Source organism: Tupaia chinensis, unplaced genomic scaffold (assembly GCF_000334495.1).
Source record: "Tupaia chinensis unplaced genomic scaffold, TupChi_1.0 Scaffold148587_1, whole genome shotgun sequence".
In the NCBI taxonomy this organism is placed as follows: Eukaryota; Metazoa; Chordata; class Mammalia; order Scandentia; family Tupaiidae; genus Tupaia; species Tupaia belangeri.
The window spans coordinates 2,117,606-2,140,396 of NW_006208436.1; the positions used below are offsets into that span (position 1 = coordinate 2,117,606).

Consider the following 22,791-nt stretch of genomic DNA (forward strand, 5'->3'; position numbering starts at 1 on the left):
AGAAGGTATCCACAAACAAATAAGAAAGGCGGACCAACTTTAATCATAATAACAGCTTAATTTCTAGAATACATCACAGTAATGTTACTATTATTCTCTGACAATCCTGTACAACCAAAATGTAGATAGTACAGGAAAAAGTAAACTCTAAATAAGTTTTTTTCTTACCTTCATTGATTAATGTGTCCTGTTTTCCATCTTCTTGGGACTGGCCTGGATCCAGTGAAGTCTGAGAAAGGCTAACTTCTGCTGATAACTGGTCAAGACTTTGATAGCTTTTCCTGTAAAACGAGAATGAAATACTACTTGAATTTCTCCTCTCACAAAGAATTTCTACATATTTATTTAATGGTTTTTAATTTATTGAATTTCCAGTTACTTTCTCCCCAGTATTTCCCTTAAATTTTGCCACTATGACGGCTTCAATATGATCTCAATTTACACTTGTCCCCTATCCTCTTTGGAGGTATATCTGTTTAATCCATTGAAAAACAAAAAAGAAAAATAATTTGTCAAACAAATTTTAATCTTCATACCAATATTTGATTCTGGTTAAAATGAGAACTTCTGGTTATTGTGAATTTTCAAAGAGGCAGAAAATCTACATGTTACTTTTAATTAAAAACCAAAACTGTTATAACTCAATACTGATCTTCAGAATTCTTTAATTTTAACCTTGATATTGTTACAGGTAGTTATTACATAACAATAGGAATAAATTATTACAAATTTATGTAATATAAGACTTCAAGTTAGAAGTCTGAAATGTGCCAGATAATAAAATACCTGTCTATATTAATATACCATTAAAATCATCTCCTTCCCTCATCTATTTGCTATTTTGAGGCTCACTTTCTATTAATAAGAAATGAATTGTATTAGAGGATAAACTCAATTATAAACGTAAAGTTAATGAAAGCTCACTATTAACCTTTCCTCATATTTGATTCTTCAGGATAAAACCATCTCAAAAGATACATACAGCTTGGGTGTTAACATTTCACATAAGAACACAAAAACACATTATTTCTGGATATAAATTATATATTCAGACTCTATGTCTATTTCTTAAGGTATCCAAACTCCATATAATTTCCTAGACATATAATATATTCTATAGTAACATTTATAGGAAAGCACATAAAAAGTGAATGACTTTTTTCAGAGTTACCTCTCTTCATACCCATAAGAGTAGATTTAATTACAAATTTATCAAAGTTACACATATTAAGTATGGTTTGAATGGTTATGCCTAGTTGTTGTTTTTTTCTTCTTCTTTTGGAGAGGTTTTTGCTACAGGGCGCGTGCACTTGCCAGAGAGACAGAGAAAGACAGAGAGACAGAAAGCGAGAAATCACCCCCCAGGGAGGATGGCCACGCCGCAATCCCTTCTCCTCCATTCTCCTCTCAGGATCTTGGGCATGCACGCACACATGCTCGACGTGAGTTTAAGCCACTGGGTCTGGGGCTCAAACCGCGGTCAATTACTGGGAGTCCAGCGACATGGCCATTACACTAACTGCTGGTCCCCCTAGTTGCTGTTTTATGTGACTCTATCCAAAATGAGGAAGAATGGGGAAATACTAATTTACTAAAACTGGATCGACTATTAAAACAGTGAGGCAAAGCCGAACGGGTTTACCAAAACCATAGTTATTTTTAATTGTTTTTGTACTTATTCTCTATCTACTTTATTAAGATAAAGCTTTATGGGATTGAGGATATAGTGAGGAGATCTATACAATAGGTAACTTTGCTTTTTCCTCTAAAAATGAAGGATGAGGTAGTGGAATAACTTTACTAGCTTACTATGCAAACAGTACAGTGTTTTCACTTATAATATGAAGGTTTTTCAAATATTGAGAATACAGAGTTCTTAATTATAACTTTTTTTTTTTAGTTTTTTTTTTTTTTTTTAGTTTTTTTGCCATAGGGCATGTGTGCTCACCAGAAAGGAGAGAGACAGAGAGGGAAAGTGAGAATCACCTCAGGGCGGATGTCCATACCGCAATTCCTTCTCTATTCTCCTGTTGAGATATTGGGCAAACATGCACACGTGCCCAGCATGATTTTCAAGCTGCCAGGTGCAGAACATGAACTGAGGCTAACCATGTGGGAGTCCAGCATCTTAACCACCATACCATGTGCTGGCCCCTTTAATTATAACTTTTAAGTAGTAGGAGATTCTGCTATTGCAGGAAATTTTTTATAATTACAACAAATTTCACTTATATGAGTTATACACTAGGTAAAAAGGAAAAAAAAGATACCCAACATTTATATAGCACTTACTACATGGTAGGCCTTATTCTACATATATTAACTTGTTTAATCCTCACAATTACCCTAAGAAGTTGGAATTATTACTACCTTCACTTTACAACAGAGAAAATTAGGGGTTAGATTTAAATTGAGTAGAGTGGGTCTCTGTCCCCTTAATTACTGTGCTACCTCTTCTTCATATAGGAAGAAAAGATTTGGCTTCCCTTCTCAACAGCCTGGTTTGCTGAGATAGACCATGTAAACTATACTATAGTTAGTCATATCACTGAAAATTTCACTTAATTTCCATTGACATTTTATTCTTTAGCTATAGAGGAAAGCAGAAACATAAGAATTTAATAAGCAGTTAGAAATAACTTCTTTTTCGGACCAGCAATTGGCATAATGGCTATGTCGCTGAACTCCCATGTAGTCGACCACGGTTGAAGTCCTGGAACTGGTGGCTTAAACTCATGCCAGGTGCATGTGCGTGTGTGCCCAAAATCCCGAGAGGAGAAGGGATTGCAGCGTGGCCATCCCCCCTAGAGGGTGATTTCTCACTTTCTGCCTCTCTGTCTCTCTCTGTCTTTCTGGCAAATGTACACGCCCTATAGCAAAAACCTCTCCCCCCCAAAAAATAGCTTATTTTCTAAATAATTTTTTGTGCTCCAAGGGTAGGCAGCTTGTTTTTTTTAAAATAGAATGTAGTTTAAGGTAAGTTTCTGACACTAATTTTTCATCATAGAAAATGTGTTAATATTTTTAAATTTAAAAAATTATGTATAAAAATGTATAAACGACAAAATAGCCAGAAGCAAAAAGATACGAAATTTATTTGAATATTGTAAGTAAGGATATTGAAGTTCTTTTTAGAATATCAGAATCCAAAGTGACTTTGGAAACTTTCTACTCTTTCATTAGTCAGTTAATGAACAATCTTGTTTATAGGTTTTATTTAATCAAATGCCAGTGATGTATTGAGCTGTTGGGAAAGTCATGAAGCAGTTTTGCACAGAAAAACAGAAAAATACGCCATTACTTTCAACTACCTAATAGAAACTGAATTTGGTAGACAATGATGTTCTGAATGAGTAACGAAAATTGCAACCCCAACTGAAGTATCTTACTTAAGATATTAAGAACAGTACCTTACCATACCTTCCTTGTGTGGAGACAACTACAAACCCACCATCTTGGAAGAAACTAGTTTAGTTGCTTCCAGTAATGGCAAAGAATTGGGTGTGACTTCCATATTCTCATCTGATTTCCAATATGACTGGAAGTTCGAAATGACAAATATCATGTGGTAGACTCTCCATCGATGGGAGTTCCATCTTTAAAAGGCCAACTAAGTCCTATCCTGGAATTCTAGACTCACTAACATCATGAAATATTTTAATATTTCAGATACATCAATCCAATTAATACCTATTACTATTTTTCAGAATTGAATTTTTTAAATGTCAGAAGCTACTTAATGAAAATAAGAACCCAAGATAGTAAGAGTCATCATGCATTGACTATGCCAAAATTTACAGTTTAATGTATGCTCTCACACTGTTTTGCTTTTTTTAAGGTTATTCATACATTTCATGAGCAAGAGAGAAACATACAAGGTCTTCACTCCATGATCCACCTCCCACCTCAGTTGGCCTGGATCATGAGCACATGTATGCATGGTCAGCATATTCAGGGAGGTCCTGGGATGTGAACACAGGACCTTTTCCATATGAGTTCAGTTGTACTGTGGTACAACCAGCTGGCTCCTATGTTGTTGCATTACTAAGTATAATTTAAACAGGTAAGAATTATGTCATATGCAAATTGGTCACATAGCCTAGTGGCTAATGGAGCCAGATCCCACATGACAGACCATGGTTCAGATCCTGGCCCGTGTAGCTTAAAAAACAAGTGGTGTGTATGCATGCATGTGCGTGCACATGCACGTGAATGCACATCCACAATCATAACGGAATGGAAAATGGAGAAGAAAAGATTGTGCCATGACCATGCCCTATTAGGAGATATTTTTCTCCTCCCTTTCTCTCTGCTTTCTCTGTCTCCCTCTCTCTCTCTGGCTAGCACACACACCTTCTGCCTGTAAAAAAATAAATAAATAAACAGGGTAAGCCCGTGATGTGGTGGTTAAGGCACCTGGATCCCACATGACCAACTGTGTGGTTTAAGTCCTGGACCTGGCAGCTTGAAAAGTATCTGGCACATGTGCATGTGTACCCCAAATCCCAAGAGGCTGAATGAATTGCACTGTGACCATCCTCCCTAGGGGGTGCTTTCTCGTTTTTTCTCTTTTTCTCTCGCTCTAGTGAGCACGTGTACCCTATAGCAAACTAAAAAATGAAAATCAAAACATAAATACATAAATAAGAACATAAATACATAAAAATAATTATGTCATAGACATTTGAGATATAAATCTACAGTAATTCATTATCTAACTAAATACTTTTTAGCCACTTACATACAAATTTTATACATAGGATTGACTACCCAATAAAGGCATATAAAAAGGAAACTCAGCAATATTCCTGAATTTACTTAATTTTTCTGCAATCTTATATTTTTGTGTCAATGACCATAAGTAATGATACAGATAATCTGTGCCATTTATTTCCCCAATAGATGTGTTGAGGTCAGTAATAATTTACATTATCTAATAGACACTAGGCAACATACTGAAGTGAAGAGGGAGATGAATGTTATCCACATGAGAAAATAAAAACAAACATGTCACTGTATACATAAAGGTACATGAATGTACGCTGAGACTTACACTATTCTTTTTACTTTTGGCTTATTTTCATAGAAATATGCATGAGAAACATGCATTTGGTACAGCAGAATATATTCTCTTAATTTACTAAAATTAATAAAACAATGCAAGAGAAGGTTATATTTGAGTTGGGTCAATGCCCTGTTTACAAGGGAACAGTAAGAGATTTTTGCAACCTCAGTGATTTTGGGTCTCTAGCTCCAAATATGTTTGAAAGATAAACATAGGAAGGAGAAATCCTAATATATTTGAAGTGAAAGTTATTAAGAAAAATTAAAAACCTAATTAGTAGGTCATGAAAGGCATCTAAAAGTTCATGATTCTTAATAATTTTTCAATCTGAATGATAGCCAAATTGGGAGACAGTTATACATTTAAAAGACTATAAAAGCTTAAGTAGAAAGTATAAATATAATGACAGTGAATCTGATATTTTGGAATGGAAATGGGTAGGTTAGGCAATAATCCAAGAAGATCATGATATAGATCATCTGTGTTGACCTGAACATGCTATTATTGTGCCCATGGCACACCCATGGTCCTGACTGACTTGAAGCTGGGAGTTGGGGGAGAATCATGGCATAAAAAGACATTGTTAGGGACTCCTGTCTCTGACTCTGTCTTTCTCTAATGCTCTCTTTTTTGGGGGAGAGGTTTTTGCGATAGGGCATGTGCGCTCACCAGACAGACAAAGAGACAGACAGAAAGTGAGAAATCACCCCCCAGGGGGAATGGCCACGCCGCAGTCCCTTCTCCTCCATTCTCCTCTCAGGATCTTGGGCACACACACACATGCACCCAGTGTGAGTTTTAAGCCACCAGGTCTGGGACGCAAACCGCGGTCGACTACATGGGAGTCCAGAGACATAGCCATTACACTAACTGCTGGTCCCTCTAATGCTCTCTTTAATGAAAGAAAGGAAGAGGGAGGGAGGGAGGGAATTAAAAAAACAAGAACAACAAAACAAGTAATCTAATGGGATTATCTAACAAACTCAAGTGACCTAGACTTCATATGTAAAAAAGATATTAAAACATTACTTATTGGAAACAAAAAAGTGAACAATTATTCTATATGTATGTTAAGGGAACAAGTTTTATATACTTGATTATTATTGAGTTTTTACAATAAGCCTGCAATGCTTTGACAGTTTTTTAACACAACACTCCCATGTTTTAAATAAAGGGAAAAACAGAATGACCACCTTGCCGGTTCTAAGTAATCAAAAAAAAAAAAAAATTAGAAATATATTTTTTTAAAGATTTTTTTTAAGTTTTATAAACAATAAAGTTATGGAAAAAATTTAAGCTCTATTTATTGTGACAGGAATTCTTCCATGAGTACCTGAAAACATAACCAAATTACCTGATTGCTCAATTTAAGAAATATAAACAAGGCCAACAAATTCATTAAATCAAACAGCACACACTTATCAAATAGCAAGAGGCCACTATTCTAATATTGTCTCCTTTGAATTCATATAATAAACCGCAACCTAACTTAGTACCTAAACAAACCAAAACCTAATTCAGGAGTATCCTTTTGTGTAACGAAAAGTAGGATTCAGCCAATCACAAGCAGCCAACTCATCACATAATGCCCAATGTTCAGCTGTAGCCAGTCAGATGATTTCTCTTTAATTCCTGTTAGGTAAGTAGCTTGTTGCTTCCACTGTTGGGTGGAGCTTTCTAAACCTCTTCTGGTACTGAATGTTACCCAGTTCATTAATTAGTCTTTGTTCAAATAAACCCTATTAAATTTAATTTGTCTGAAGTCTTTCTTTTGTCTCTTCTCAAAGTTGTCAAGTTAGCCTGATAAAATGACATTACAGTACTCCTAAAGAAAGAGCTATGGATATCCTATATCCTTGGTAGAAAAAATCATCTAATAGCATTAAAACTGTAACTAAATATAGGGCCTATAGGTGACAGGGAGGTTAAAGTGGGTGGATTCCGCATGAATGACTATACAGTTTGAGTCATAGACTGGCAGCTTGAAAATCACAGTGTGTGTGTGTGTGTGTGTGTGTGTGTGTGTGTGTGTGTGTATACCCCAAATTCTGAAAGAACAGAGAAGAAGGGATTGTACTGTGGCCATCCACATGGGAGGTGATTTCTTGTCTTGTTCTCTCTTGGGTGAGCGCACTCACCTTAAAGCAAAACTAAAGAAAGCAAAAAATTGTAATTATAGAATCACTTTCTCCAATTTATCAAGAAAGCTAATGTTCCTTGTTAAAAAAAAATTGGTCACATCCTCCATAATTTATAAGTTTTCAATAAATGTCTGTTGAATTTATTTAAGATGCTGGCCAAATTAAAAGGAATTAGTGATCAAGTAGTTGAAAAACTCTGGCTTATATTATAAATTTGAGGAAAGCAATAATGGATCCTGATGAAAATCTATGACTAGTTTCAAACAAAATTTATAGAGACCTCAACTATTCGGGAAATCCAAAGCCTTCATTTTTACAGGAGAAAGTCAGGACTATTTATTCAGAACAATGGGAATTAACCATCATTTTAATTTTACATATAGTTCAGAAAGTATTGTAGATTATGGGGCATTATGTGGGCGTACACTCTCCAAATATGGAAGACACAGGGTTATATTAGAGTAGAAAAAAGAAAAAGATTACATAGAGTATATAAATAATGATTCACTTGAGCTGTTAAGTACCAAGCAATTTATTACCTCATTTGATCATTATAATTCTGTTTGACAGGTATTATCCCCAGTTTTACATGCACAGAAAGAAAAAGTTAAGGAGAGGAAGTGTTTCTCAATGTTACACAGCAAGTAAGTAGCAGAGAGTGCTTTAAGCTTCAAGACCTTTGAACTCTGGACTATACCTGAGCCACAATCTTTTTTGATTAAGGATACCAGTTTGGAAGTAGGATCCTCTAAAACAATGACAACATCTGAGGACAGGCCCGATTAAAGGATGATGTTGGAAGGAACAGATGTCTTTTGTTAAGCTAAGTGAGTAATTGAGTCATGAAGTATAAAATCTGGATCTGTGCTAAACAGATAATCAGGCAGTTTTCTTGCCTTCTTTTCTAAGACTGCAATTAGTTTTGTGACTGCTATAATACTTCATAAAAACCAGCCAAAATTATATATGTAGAGGTAAACTAGAAATATATGTACGTAGACAAAGTAAGGGTACCAAGTATTGCTATAAAATCAATTATTCAATGCTAAATTAGAAATATAACATTCTGTTAATTTAATATGCCACAGAAAGTTAAAATGATATACTAGCATTATAAATTCACTCTAGTTATTCACAACTTTTATTAGGATATATAAGAGAACCAGATCCTAATCTATCAAATATCCAAAGTCAACATCTTGAGTCATACTAACAAGCATGAATAAGAAGATGTTAGAGTTCTACTGATTATTCTGTAAGTAATCTCACTTTTTCTTACTTATCTCTTAACAATCAATGAAACAAGAAAAAGCAAGCATTATTAAAGTTGCTACAATTTTTTAAATAGAAAAAGTCCAAATTTAGTCTGAATTCTACCTTCTATAAGCAAATGAAAAAAAAAATCACAGAATAAAGCCAGTGGAAGTTATGCCTTTGCTAAAACATTCCTTATAGAAATGTCTGGCTATTGATGACCTAGTTAAAGACACTTGGTCTTGGAGCCAGCAGGTGGTGCGGTGCTTAGGGGCACTAGACTCCCACATAGCCTGTCACGGTTCAAATAGGGGCTTGCTTTTTCACTTTCTCTCTCTCTCTCTCTGGTCAAATGAAAATAAATAAATAAATAAATTTAAATAGTAAAAATAATTCTTTTTTTTTTTTTTAAATGATACTTAGTCTAAGTAGCACAGTAGAGGTGTGTTGTTTTACCAGTGAAATTTAAAAACAAGGACTAAGAAAGAAGAGTATAGAAAGAAACAGAAAAGGGAAGAGAGAGAGAAAAAATGAAGAGTGGAAAGCAGAAGCAAATAGGAGGAAGAGACATCAGAGAAAACAGAAATGAGCTAGAGACAAAAACAAACAAACAAACAAAAACAGTGAGGGAAAAAAGATTAAGATGGAAAAGAGGCTAAGAGCCAAAAGAAGATCATACAATTTATAAGTTTCAAAGTGAAGACTACCTAAAAGAAGATAGCCAAAGATTTTGCAGTTCTCTCAACATGAGGATATTGCAAATAAACAAAATGATCCTGAAACATTAAAACAAAGTAATAAGAAAAGGATCTTGTGCCTCATAGGTGGAATGATGATATCTTCTGTAGTTTCTAAAAATTAGATTTATTGGAAATGAACAGAACTCTTTCAGATCTACTAAGAACATGAAAATATCTTTCCATCCTCACAGGAGATGGGATTCTGTATTTTCTGACAAGCAGAAATATTAGTCCTATGGCAAAATTAATACCAAAGCTAAAATTCAAAATAAAGGTAGCTCATCAAACACAAGTTTATATGTTTAACTGAAATTTGGCTAAAGATTCGATTGAAGGAGAGGTTGGTCCATAATTGCATAAGAATTTATTTCCCAGCTATTTAACTTCCCAATAGTAAAAATAATTCTTTTTTTTTTTTTTTAAATGATACTTAGTCTAAGTAGCACAGTAGAGGTGTGTTGTTTTACCAGTGAAATTTAAAAACAAGGACTAAGAAAGAAGAGTATAGAAAGAAACAGAAAAGGGAAGAGAGAGAGAAAAAATGAAGAGTGGAAAGCAGAAGCAAATAGGAGGAAGAGACATCAGAGAAAACAGAAATGAGCTAGAGACAAAAACAAACAAACAAACAAAAACAGTGAGGGAAAAAAGATTAAGATGGTAAAGAGGCTAAGAGCCAAAAGAAGATCATACAATTTATAAGTTTCAAAGTGAAGACTACCTAAAAGAAGATAGCCAAAGATTTTGCAGTTCTCTCAACATGAGGATATTGCAAATAAACAAAATGATCCTGAAACATTACAACAAAGTAATAAGAAAAGGATCTTGTGCCTCATAGGTGGAATGATGATATCTTCTGTAGTTTCTAAAAATTAGATTTATTGGAAATGAACAGAACTCTTTCAGATCTACTAAGAACATGAAAATATCTTTCCATCCTCACAGGAGATGGGATTCTGTATTTTCTGACAAGCAGAAATATTAGTCCTATGGCAAAATTAATACCAAAGCTAAAATTCAAAATAAAGGTAGCTCATCAAACACAAGTTTATATGTTTAACTGAAATTTGGCTAAAGATTCGATTGAAGGAGAGGTTGGTCCATAATTGCATAAGAATTTATTTCCCAGCTATTTAACTTCCCCAGGGTGCCTTGGATTCAAGACATTAACAAAGTAGTTAATCCAACATTACCAAAGTAGTCCTGACTCCTCCTCTGGCTCTAATCTAATAACTTCAGAAAGAAGAATAACTGAGAGACCAAAGTGGATAGCCTGGGTACACCTGAATTTGTAATTAGTTGGAAAAAAAAGTATTACACTTACTCATACCACTGTTTATTGTGTTTTCGGTAAAGCAACGTATCCAAGGCAACAGCATTGACATCCAGAGCTCCTGGGGAAGGCCACTGGTTGGTGAGGTGGGCAGTTAACTCTTGTCTTGATCTTAAATCATTATTCTTTAGCACAGTCCTGTGAATATTAAGATGGTGAGTGCTTTTGTCTTCACTGTTTTACAATGGCAGAGGAACCTAATGGTATCACCTTAGGTCCCCAAAATTCATCTTTTAAAAATGGTATGTTAATATATTGCGAACAGAACTACAATAAGGCTGGCTAAGACTCTGTTTTATTTCTTAGAATATGTTCTTTTCATTCTTTCTCTGCTGGGTACAACAAATCACTACATGTGAAATTCAGACTTCCTACTTTTCCAAAGAGATTATTTTTTAAAAAACTAAAGGACCCAAGCAGCATTTTACATCTGAACTAAAAATAATTGGGTAATATATTAAAGATATAGGTCATCAGACTCCAGTTAAAACATAAATATTTTATGTCTCTAATTTTCCAGATTAAAAACTCAAAATGCAATCTATACAAGTAATATAACTCAACTAAACAAAAAACAATTAAAATAAATAAAAAATAAAACTGAGTGAAGAAAAATATAAAATAAAAAATCTCTGAACTTCCCATAACTATTTTTGACAACAGTGACTACTAATAAATCTTCATGAAAATGATTAAATCAATGACAATTGCATTGAATAGTATAATTCACTGGAAATGTTTTAATTTGAGAATGAAGCCATTAGAACAATTCATAGTTTTCTTTGAATTTTTGTAGAGCTACCACTTGTGAATAACAACTTGCAAAAGAATTAGGTTTTTGCCAAAATGTTAACTTTATGAACCAACTGATCATTATCACATGACTAATTCAATATTTGAATTGATGATTAAAATAACTTAAAACCAAAGGTCTTACTCTACCTCGAAAATGTATTAAAATACCATGTAGGCAACCTGCATCCTCAAATGAGTCCATGACTTTAGTATACCTGCCTGCCACTAAGGCCCATGGATACTGGTCTATTGTGGGTGTCAGAGCACAGTGCTGCACTAAAGAAAATCAACCTACATACCACCTCTGTCTATTGCCCATGATCCTTAGGTAATAATCACATGTATATGTCTCTAACAACAATGAATATATCTGATTTTACAGGGGATCTTTGTGCATTTAAAAATATGCTACAGCCATAAAAGAAGGTATGTGATGTAAACACTAAATTCTGACTAGGAATGGAATACTAAAGTGAAACAGGCAAAAGTCAGTGAGGATGTAGCCCATTAAGATACTCTTTTAAGCTAGTTATAACAATTTCATTTCACTGGAAAAGAAGTGAGATTTTTTAAAAAGTCCTTTAATCTTACTTTAACATTGTTTTTTAGTGAAAATAGCAAAGTGTTACAAAGAGTGCTGAGAAAAGTTTTAGTATTAATGGAAAAATAAAGCAAAAATAGCCAGAGTTTTGATTATAAAACTACTATTATTTGGAGTTCTCTTAGCAGATTTTCCTCCTTCACATATTTCCTCTCTCATGGCCCTTTAGTGAGTATCAATGAGTAACTCGACTTCATCGTCATAACTGGCTCACAGGAGATATTTAGAACACAATGTGAGAAAAGCAAATACATATCTATGAGGAAATGACACTGGTAGAACTCATTTAATGATATATAAACCATCTTTAATTTAGAATACATTCTTTCTGGAAAGTGAAAAGTTTACCTTTCATAAAATGTATAAAACAACTAAAGTTTCATCAAAGTTTTTATACAACAGTTGTCCATGGGTAATTTTTTCCTAATGACAGATTCGGGTACTATCTTTAGACTTTTGTCTTTAAAAATCCTGAAGATACTGTTTTTCCATCAATAGCAACTCCCTGATCCTCTGAAACAAGAGATAAAAGAGTTCAGCATATGGAGTAGTTTTCACCTATGTAACATTTACTTTCCATCATTTATGAGGAAAGTGAAAACATTAAATCTAAGCACTTGCACTGCCACTAATGACGCAGGGCTCCTGGGGGAATCCTTGTGTAAAGAGGCCCTTTCACCACTACAGTACAGTATAAGCCAGGCAAATGAATTAAGTTAGACTGAAAACCCCATCACAGGATTCTGAATCTTGACTAGAAGTCTATTTAGTAATAGACGAAGCAGTTTATTCACTCTAGCAGTGAGGCCCTGAATAGAATGTGCCAGTGAAGAGACTTCCCCAGTTCCTATTCCAGCCCTGTGGAGCAACTCAACCTATCTCTCCAGACCTGTTTCTCCAGTCCTTCTGTCCATTCTGTGAGTTGCTGATATCCTGACGAATCCTATTTGTGCTCAAGAGTTGACTGTGGTGTTTTAAGTCAAAGAATTCTATCTCCTTAAAATAAGCAAAATACCTAGTTGATATCAAGACCTATTCAAAGGCAATCTAACTGATATTAACAAAATGATATTTTTTCATATTTGACCAGTCTTAAAAAATGGGTTTGCCTGGGCCACCCAGTGGCTTCACACTTAGGGCAGCTGGATCCCACATAGCTGACTGTGTGATTTGAGTACTTGGTGGTTTATAAAACACACCAGGTGCGTATGTGCCCCAAATCCCAAGAGGAGGGTAAAGGAGAAGGGACTGTGACTTGGCATTCCCTTTGGGGGTAAAACATGTGACATTCAACATTTAACTTTGAAACTCTAACCAATGCTGAAGTTGATCTGAAAGCTGAATCGTTCTGTATGTAATATATATTATGAGTTATTTATCTGTGATATATGCCAATTTATCATTCTCTCATTAAGATAATAATTCTACAAAGGCATACTAAAAGCAAATTACTAAGATGGTAGCAATAATTACTGCAGCTAATTTTAAGAACATTCCTGTGATATACTCTAAATTGCTAGTTATTTTTTCTTTAGATACTCAATAGAAATTATTCAGGAATTTAGCCCTCTAAAATAACATAATTCAACCTTGATGACTGTAATGATCAAAGAAAGGACTTCTTTATATGGATTTTAAGCTAGATATAACTCCCTTTAACCTTACCCTGAGATAGTTTGCAATACTTCTTAATGCTATAATAGAGCTATTGAGAGAGTAAGTTGCAAGGCTACCTTATTAAGGAAAAATATTTTTTAAAAATTAAAAGCTCTACTTGTATACTGAAAATAGTATCCTCTACTTATATACTTAAAATATTATCCCAATTTTCAAAGATCTAAATTCTATCCATTTCTCCATTTAATTTTCTACTTCCTCCATGACGATCTCCGGACCACTTCTTTTTTGTTTTTCCCCCTTTGGAGAGGTTTTTGCCATAAGGGTGTGTGCGCTTGCCAGAAAGACAGAGAGACAGAGAGACAAAAAGCGAGAAATCCCCCCCCCCCAGGGGAGGATGGCCACGTCGCAATCCCTTCTCCTCTATTCTCCTCTCGGGATCTTGGGCACACATGCACACGTGCCCAGCATGAGTTTAAGTCACCGGGTCCAGGACTTGAACCGCAGTTGACTGCATGGGAGTCCAGTGACATAGTCATTTTGCTAACTGCTGGTCCCTCCAGACCACTTCTGTCCACAATGATACAACTTGTATTACACTGTAATGTAATGAGACATTACAATTTAATAATCAATTATTTTAATAATTTATCTCTTGGTTCTTACACTTTTATTATAAGCCATTGGGAACAACAACTTTATTTCATACTTATTCACGGTAGTGTGGTTAGCATAACATTGGGAGCCTCTCAAAATATTTGTAGTTGTGCTAATCTTAAAAAAAAACTGAGGAAACACTGCTGTATCTCTTCAATATACTATTCACAAGATCTTTAAATAAAAACCAGTAAGTGGAAAATAACAAAGGTTTGCTGTAGTGCTTATGCTACAACTTTTGCTAGACTCAATCTCAAACTTACCTCTAGCTTATTAAAGTCAAAATTCTTCATGTCATGGACCCTTAGGATTACTTGTCACACCAAAAATAACTGACCTTATGGGGATTCTAGAGTTAGGAGCTGACAACTCAAAGCTTACTCAACTTTGTAACTATCAATATAACATAAAGAAAAACAATTCTATTAACATTACATTAAAAGAGATATATTGAATTCCTATGTACTAAAGAAATATCACAATAGGTCTAGTCTATAACAATAACAAAGTAAAATCATTGGATCGAAGAGGGTAAGGAGTAGTGGAGAATGCTGGAGTTGAGGCTTACCATGAAAGCAAGGGCAAAAAGTACAAAGATGAAGTAGTACAGAATAAGCACCTCTAAGACTTGAACTGAACCAGAATTCAGAAAAGTGAGCGAGTACAGTGAGAGAGTGCCATCTACTGGTCATTTCAGTATGTGACTGTATTAGTGTATTTTGCATTCACCTGGTGCTACTTGTTGAGATAGGAATATATTATCCCCTAGGAAAAATCACCAATGAATCAAGGTCATTTCCTTGCTACACTGACATCATCCTTTTATTTATGACTCTTGCATGAGATGATACTCCTTGTAGAAACAAGTTGATAATTATTCTCAAAAATAAAAGAAAGCAAAACCAAACAAAATTTCATCTCATTGGTTCTAATCTGGGCGATTAGAAAAAAGTAGAACATTAGCATCTTATTCTAAAAATTCATAACATCCTGTAAAAACTGTTTTTCAAATTAACCAACAAATAGCCCTAACTGCCCTAACTGATGAGGGAAAATTCTTCTTTATAGGTAATTCTAGCTAGTAAGTGTGGAAGGAATAATTAGGAAATCACCATTTTACAAACCCTAGTAAATAAATTGCTTTAGGTACCACTCATCCATGGTTCAATCCATTATATGAAAGGGTGATGGGAACTTTTGTAAAAGGAGAAATTAGACTCTCACTACTTGAATCAATCTTGGAAGCACTAAGTGGGTCAACTACTGTTCTCATTATGATACAGTATGACGTAAAGTATTCTTGTCAAAACAGTCAAACTCAGGAGCTGCACAGTGGCACAGCAGTGAAACATCTCCAAAGCTGATCCAAATGGGATGGTTCCGGATTCACATCCAGAGACCTCCCTGAGTGTGCTGGGCACATGGCTGCCCCGATCTGGGGCTGGCTAGGGCCGATGTGGATCATCGTATCAGGACATGTAGGGAGTGCTATTTCTCTCTCTCTCTCTCTCTCTCCTCGTCCCTCTCCCTCTCTCTCTAGCTTTCTCATGGAAGAACTTTTTTTAAAAAGTTAAATTTAACTCAGCGCCTTTGAGGAGTGGTTCTTATTCCTGACTACACATCAGAAACACCTGGGAAGATATTTATATCTACACTTTCCTGGGTCTTACCTTTCACCAATTAAATCAACATCTTTGGAGGTTAGACTTGGCCAGGCATCTTTGTTATAATTTTTTTTTTAAATATCCCTGGGTGATTCTGATGTACAACCAGAGTTGATAACCACTAATCCAGAGTTAAGAGGATCTATTTTATAGGATTTACAGACCAGAGCACCACTTCTCAAATTTTAATGTGCTAATTAATCCCCTGTGGATCTTGTTAAAACACAGATTCTGATTCAGTTGGCCTGGAGTGGGGCCTGAGATTCTACCCCAATATGATGTTAATAAAGCCAGTTGGCTTCCAGTAGATAGCATATAGACCAGTGCTGTCCAATGGAAATATGAAAGTCACATACATAATTTGGAATGTTCTGTAGTCACATTAAAAAGAAGCAGGTGAGGGCCAGCAGGTGATATGGTGGTTAAGGCACTGGATTCTACATGGCTGACTCTGTGGTTTGAGTCCTGGACTGGGTGGCCTGAAAAACACCAGGCATGCATGTGTGTATATGTGTGCCAAAATTCTGAGAGGAGAATGGAGAAGGGATTGCAGTGTGGCTATCTCCCCTGGGGGGGCGATTTCTCAGTTTCCCTCTTTCTGTCTCTCTCCAATGAGTGCATGTATTCTCTAGCAAAAATCTTAAAAAAAAAAAAAAAAAAGAACAGGTGAAATCAATTTTAATGTACTTATTTAACCCAATATACCCCAAATATTATTTCAACATATAATCAATATAGTTATTAATGAGATATTTTACATTCTTTATTTCATACTATCTGGAATGTATTGCCACTTACAGCACTCTCAGTTCAGATTAGCCACACACTGTGAGCCACACACTGTGTGTTCAGTGGCACATATGACTAGCATCTAATATATGTATTAGATAGCACAGGTATAAGAAAAGCCTGCAAATAGACAATAGGAAAAGTGAAAGCAGAGGTGACTGCTCTAAATTAAGAAGCTTAGAGACGTAACTATAGTCATGTGTTGCTTAACAAAGGAGATACGTTTTGAGAAATGTGTCTTCAAGTGATTTTGTTGTATAAACATCACAGAGTATACATAAATAAACCTAGATGGTACAGCCTACTACGTACATAGGCTATACGGTAGCCTACTATATGAGGGGAATCTCTGCTACACACACAGTCTGTCGTTGACAGAAATGTCCTGTAGCGGGGACCAGCAGTTGGCGTAATGGCTATGTCTCTGGACTCCCATGTAGTCGACCGTGGTTCGAGTCCCAGACCCGGTGGCTTAAACGTGTGCATGCGTGCCCAAGATCCTGAGAGGAGAATGGAGGAGAAGGGATTGTGGCATGGCCATCCCCCCTGGGGGGTGATTTCCTGCTTTCTGTCTCTCTGTGTCTCCCTGTCTTTCTGGCGAGCGCACGTGCCCTATAGCAAAAAAAAAAAAAAATGTCATGTAGCACATGACAACATATGAGGGGTATTCAAAAACTTCACAGAAAATACATATTATGAAATAACTATGTATGTGCATGCATTTCCATTTTTTCTAAACCAAAATAAAGTCATAATTTAATTCTATTTTCCACAGGCTTTTTGAAGTTCTCTTGCATGTAATGTATGACTTTTAATTCTGACTTTTAAAAAATCAACTATAAAATGGAACCAGCAGATGGTGTAATGGTTACTTTGCTGGGCTCCCACATAGTTGACTGCATTTCAAGCCCTGGACCTGGCAGCTTAAAACTCATGCCAAGTCTGTGTGCATGTGTACCCAGGATCCCAAGAGGAGAATAGAGGGGAATGGACTGCAGCGTGGTCATCCCCTCTGGGGAGTGATTTCTCACTTTCTGTGTCTCTGTCTGTCTCTGTCTCTCCAACAAGTGCATGCACCCTATAAAAAAATAAAACAAAAAAAGGAAATTTTCTTAAAACTAAAAAAACAGGACCAGCTGGTGGTGTAGTGATTAAGGCACTGGACTCCCACCTGGCCAATCAAGGTTCTAGTCCTGGATCTGGTGACTTAACTTTTTCACTTTCCTGCTTCCTATCTATCTCTGATCAATTAAAAAATAATAACAAATAAAATTAAGTAAGTAATTTAAAAATAAACTATGAAAGGATATTTTTAAGATAAGTGGATATATTTTATTATAGAGGGGTATTAAATGATAAATGTTTCTTGTTTCTTTGTTTTTTATAATTGCCAGAGAGTATATGCACTGGCAATTAAAGAGGAAGAGAGACAGAGAGACAGAGAGAGTGAGCAAAAGCATCCCCCAATGGGGCACAGTCACACTGCTGTCCCTTCTCTCCATTTCTCCATCCCATTGGGATTTGGGGCAGGAGTGCACACTTGCCCCCTATGTTTTTCAAGTATCTAGGGGTGGGATTTTAATCCTGGTCAGCCAACTGGGATCCAGCCCCCTTAACCACTAGGCTACAGGCAGGGCCACTCCTATTTTATCAGGCATGACTATGTGATAGAATGTCCATATTTTAGAGAGATATGTATTAAAGTATGTAAGAATGAAACTCTTTGTAACTCTTCAGTCTGGGTAATGGGTAATCAGGGTTTTTTTTTTTTTTGGTACAATTCTATTTTATATACACTTGAAAAATTATTGATAAAAAAATTAAAAGTATGGGGCCAGCAGACGGCATAGTGGTTATGTTGTTCGACTCCCACACAACTGACCATGGTTCGAGTCCTGGACCCAGTGCACATGGCTGGGCCCAAGATCCAGAGAGGAGAGTGGAAGAGAAGGGACTGCAGCGTGGTCATCCCCACCCCCAACACAGCAGGTGATTTCTCACTTTCCCTTTCACTGTCTCTGTCTGTCTCTCTGGCGAGTGCTCACACCCTAATGCAAAAACCTCTTGAAAGAACTGAAAAGTATAACTTTAGACTCTAAATACTAACTTAATTTTTTTCTTATAAAATTATTGTGGTAAACTACACATACTATATGCTATCGTAACCATCTTCAAATGTTTTTAGGGGTAGTAAATACATTCATGGAAGGATCCCCATCATCAACCTCCATAACTCTTTTCATCCTGTAAAACTGAAATACTCTACTCATTAAATAGTAACTCTCATACTCCCTCTCCATTTGGCTGCTGGCAAGCACTATTCTGCTTTCTGTCTCTATGCCTTTTATTTCTTTAAGTATCTTATGTAAGTGGAATCCTGCAGTATTTGTTCTTCTGTGACTAGCTTATTTCACTTAGCATGTCATACTTCATGTTGTAACATATTACAGAATTTCCTTCCTTTTTAAGTTAATATTCCACTGTATAGATATATCATATTTAGTTTATCTATTCATCAAGAGAAGATGTATAATACATTTATTTTTAAGTCTATTGATACTTAAATTGTGATCTCACACCTGGTCTGTCCTGGAAAATGTGCCATCTGTAGTTGAGAAGAATGTGTATGTTGCTGTTGGAGAGAATGTTCTACACACATCTTTTAGATCTACTTGGTTTATTGCAGTAAGTCCTCTAATTTCTTCCTTATTCTCTATTTGTTGTTCTGTCCATAAGTGAGAGAGGTTATGGCACTATCTCCAACAGAACTCTATGTTTCTTCCTTCAATGTATTTTTGCTTCATGTATTTTGATGGTCTGTTATTGAGTATGTAAATGTAACTGTTTTATCTTCTTGCTATACTGAACCTCTTATTTATATATAATGTCCTTTGTCCCTTGTAAGTCTGGTCTATTTTGTGTAACTGTAGTATAACCATCCTTGCTTTCTCTTTTGGTTGCTATTTGTATAGAATTTCTTTTTCCATCTGTTTGTGTCTTTGAATTAAACTGAGTCTCTTATAGATAGCTTGTGGTTGCATCATGTGTTTTTCTCTGTTCTGCCAATCTGTTCTTTGACTGGAGAGTTTGATTACTTCCTGGTCACTTTGCCACCTGTTTTTCATGTGCCTTATGGCTTTTTTTTTTTTTTTGACCCTCATTTCATTGCTGTCTTTTTTTTGTGTTTGGTTGCTTCCTTATAGTGAAATTTCTTTCTCAGTCCCATTTGAACATATTCTACAGCTATTTTCCTTGTGGTTACCATGAGGATTATATTTAACACCCTAAGGTTATAACACTCTAATTTGAATTTATACCAGCTTAACTATAGTGACATATAAGAACTCTGCTCCTTATCAACTCTGTTCCCACCTTCAGTTACTGATGTCACAAAATTTAATCTTTATATATTGTGTACTCCTAAAAAACTAGTAATTCCTTTTATTAAAAAAAAGGGTTTTGCCATATGGCATGTGGGCTTGCCAAAGACAGACAGTGAGAGGGAAAGTGAGAAATCACCCCCTAGGGATATGGTTACACTGCAACCCCTCTCCCCCCATCCTCCTCCTGGGATCTTGGGCATGCACGCACATGCACCCGGCATGACTTTCAAGCTACTAGGTCCAGAACTCAAATAGCAGTAAGCCACGTGGAAGTCCAGCAACATAATGACTATGCCATTTGCTGGCCCTGCTTATAATTCTTTTAAATGCCTTAGTCTCATAAATTATGTAGAAAATAAAATATGGAGTTACAAACCAAAGGGACAATAATTCTAATTTTTAGACTAATATATTTGTCTAATGTATTAGTTGCTTAAATCATGTAGAAAACAAAAGTAGACTTACAAACTATTGTTACAATAGTAGCAGCTTTTGTGATTGTCCATGGTTTACCATGATTAAGATCTTTTTGTCTTGGGACCAGCAGTGAGCATAATGGCTATGTAGTTGGACTCCCATGTAAGTCGACTGCAGTTGGAGTCCCGGAGCCAGTGGCTTAAAACTCACACCAGGTGCATGTGCATGAGTGCCCAAGATCCCGAGAGGAGAATGGAGGAGAAGGGATTGCGGCTTGGCCATCCCCCCTGGGGGGTGATTTCTCACTTTCTGTCTCTCTGTCTCTGTCTCTCTCTTTCTGACAAGCGCATGTGGCCCTATAGCAAAAAATAAAAAAGATCTTTTTGTCTTCACACAGCTTCAAGTTGTTGTCTGTTGTCAGCAATTAGCTCTGCAAAACTCCCTCCTCCAAGGCAGGTCTAGTAGTGACGAACTGCCTGAGCTTTCTTTAAAATCAAGACATGTCTTAATTGCTCCCTAAATTGTTAATCAGTAAATCAATTATTCAGGATAGAGTACATGTACATGAGAGAGACAAAGACAGAGACAGAGACAGAGAGATAGCTTCCGCCGGGCTCGGTCTCACCACCATTCCCTCCTTTAGTCCTCTAGCCCACTATGATCCTGGGTACTCATGCATGTGTCCAGTGTGTTTTCAGGCTGACCTGGCTGATGACAAACTGCAATAAGCATGTGGCTTCCAGTTCCACAGTCCTGTATGCTACCAGCTGTATTACAGAGGCTGGACCTCTGCCTCACTTTGGAAAGACAGTTTTGTTGAATACAGAATTCATGGTTCATGTTTTTTCTTTCTCTTTTTTTCTGTTTTTTTGTTTGTTTTTTGTTGTTTTATTTTGTTTTGTTTTTTGGTGAGAGAGAGGAAGAAAGAAGTTTTTTTGTTTGTTTTATTTTGTTTTGAGAGGTTTTTGCTATAGGGCATGTGCACTCACTAGAAATACGGAGAGACAGAGAGACAGAAAGCAAGAAATAACCCCCCAGGGGGGACGGCCACACCGCAATCCCTTCTCTTCCATTTTCCTCTCGGGATCTTGGGCACGCACGCACACGTGCCCAGTGTGAGTTTAAGTCACTGGGTCTGGGACTTGAGCTGCGGTCGACCACATGGGAGTCCAGTGACATAGCCATTACACTAACTGCTGGTCCTGACAGAGGTATTTTTGACAGGCTCTCAGCACATTGCAGTCCTCATACCCTGAATTCTCACTTAGCTAGGACCACAGGTGCCTGCCACTGTCACCCAGACTAGGTTAGGTTGGGAACCAAACCCAGGTCTTCCATCTGGCCCCAGCCAAAGCGCAGCAGTGCCCTGCTACTTGAGCCACTACAATTGGATTTTTTTCCCCTCTTTTAGACCTTTGAATATATCAGCCCACTGCCTTCTAGCCTCCAGAGTTTCTGATGAGAACTCTGCTAATGATCTTACTGAGAATCCTTTATATCGTGACAAATTGTTTTTCTCTTGTTGCTTTCAAGATTCTTTGTCTTTTCAGGTTTGACTATGATGTGTCTCAGTGTAAGCCTCTTTGAGTTCATCTCACTTAGAGTTCATTGAGCTTCCTGGATGTTATATTCATTTTTTTCAAATCACATTTTGAAAGTTTTCAGCCATTATAGCTTCATATATCCTCTTTGCCCTTTTTTTCTGTCTCTTCTCCTTCTGGAACTCCCATAATCTGTTGGTCCACTTGATGATGTCCCACATGGGCCTTAGACTCTGTTCACTTTTCTTCAGTCTTCTTTCTTTCTTTTCTTTAGATTCATTTATTTCAATTGTCTTCCGAGTCTCTTGTAAAAACTGTAAAGAAAGACTATGCCTTATTCTTGCCTGTATTCTTAGCTTCAAAATATCCCAAGCATAAAATATTAATTTTTATTGAATAAAACTAAATTCAAAAATTACTTTTTCTATCATTAGCATGAATATGACAATAAGTTTTTAAAAGGTCATAAATCTAATAGATTTCATAATATAACAAACTTTCCATATGCTGAAATACAATTGGTATTTTATTGAATAAAGTTTAATATAAAAATAAAATGAAGTTAAAACAATTATTGAAGCAAAATAAAATTAACTACAAACTTCAATAAAACCATGAGTTCCAAAATCTAGAATAATGCTATTATCTCCCAGTGAAATAACATTAATACTAATCATGACATCTGCAGATTTGAAATAGATGAATGTTTTAAACTTTATCAGTTTCTTATAAAATACTCCAAATTAATATATCATCGAACATGAGTAAAAGAAATAGAATTATAGGTACAAGTAATA

The 22,791-nt window shown here is 36.0% G+C and overlaps 1 protein-coding gene across 1 annotated transcript in view; it reads right to left on the reverse strand.

Moving 5' to 3' along the window:
• The window catches only part of RUNDC3B (RUN domain containing 3B), a 154,192-nt gene that overhangs the window by 11,949 nt on the left and 119,452 nt on the right, over nt 1-22,791 (reverse strand). The window contains 2 exon segments of the mRNA XM_006170485.3: nt 169-281; nt 10,522-10,668. Coding sequence (XP_006170547.1) covers nt 169-281; nt 10,522-10,668 — 260 coding nt within the window.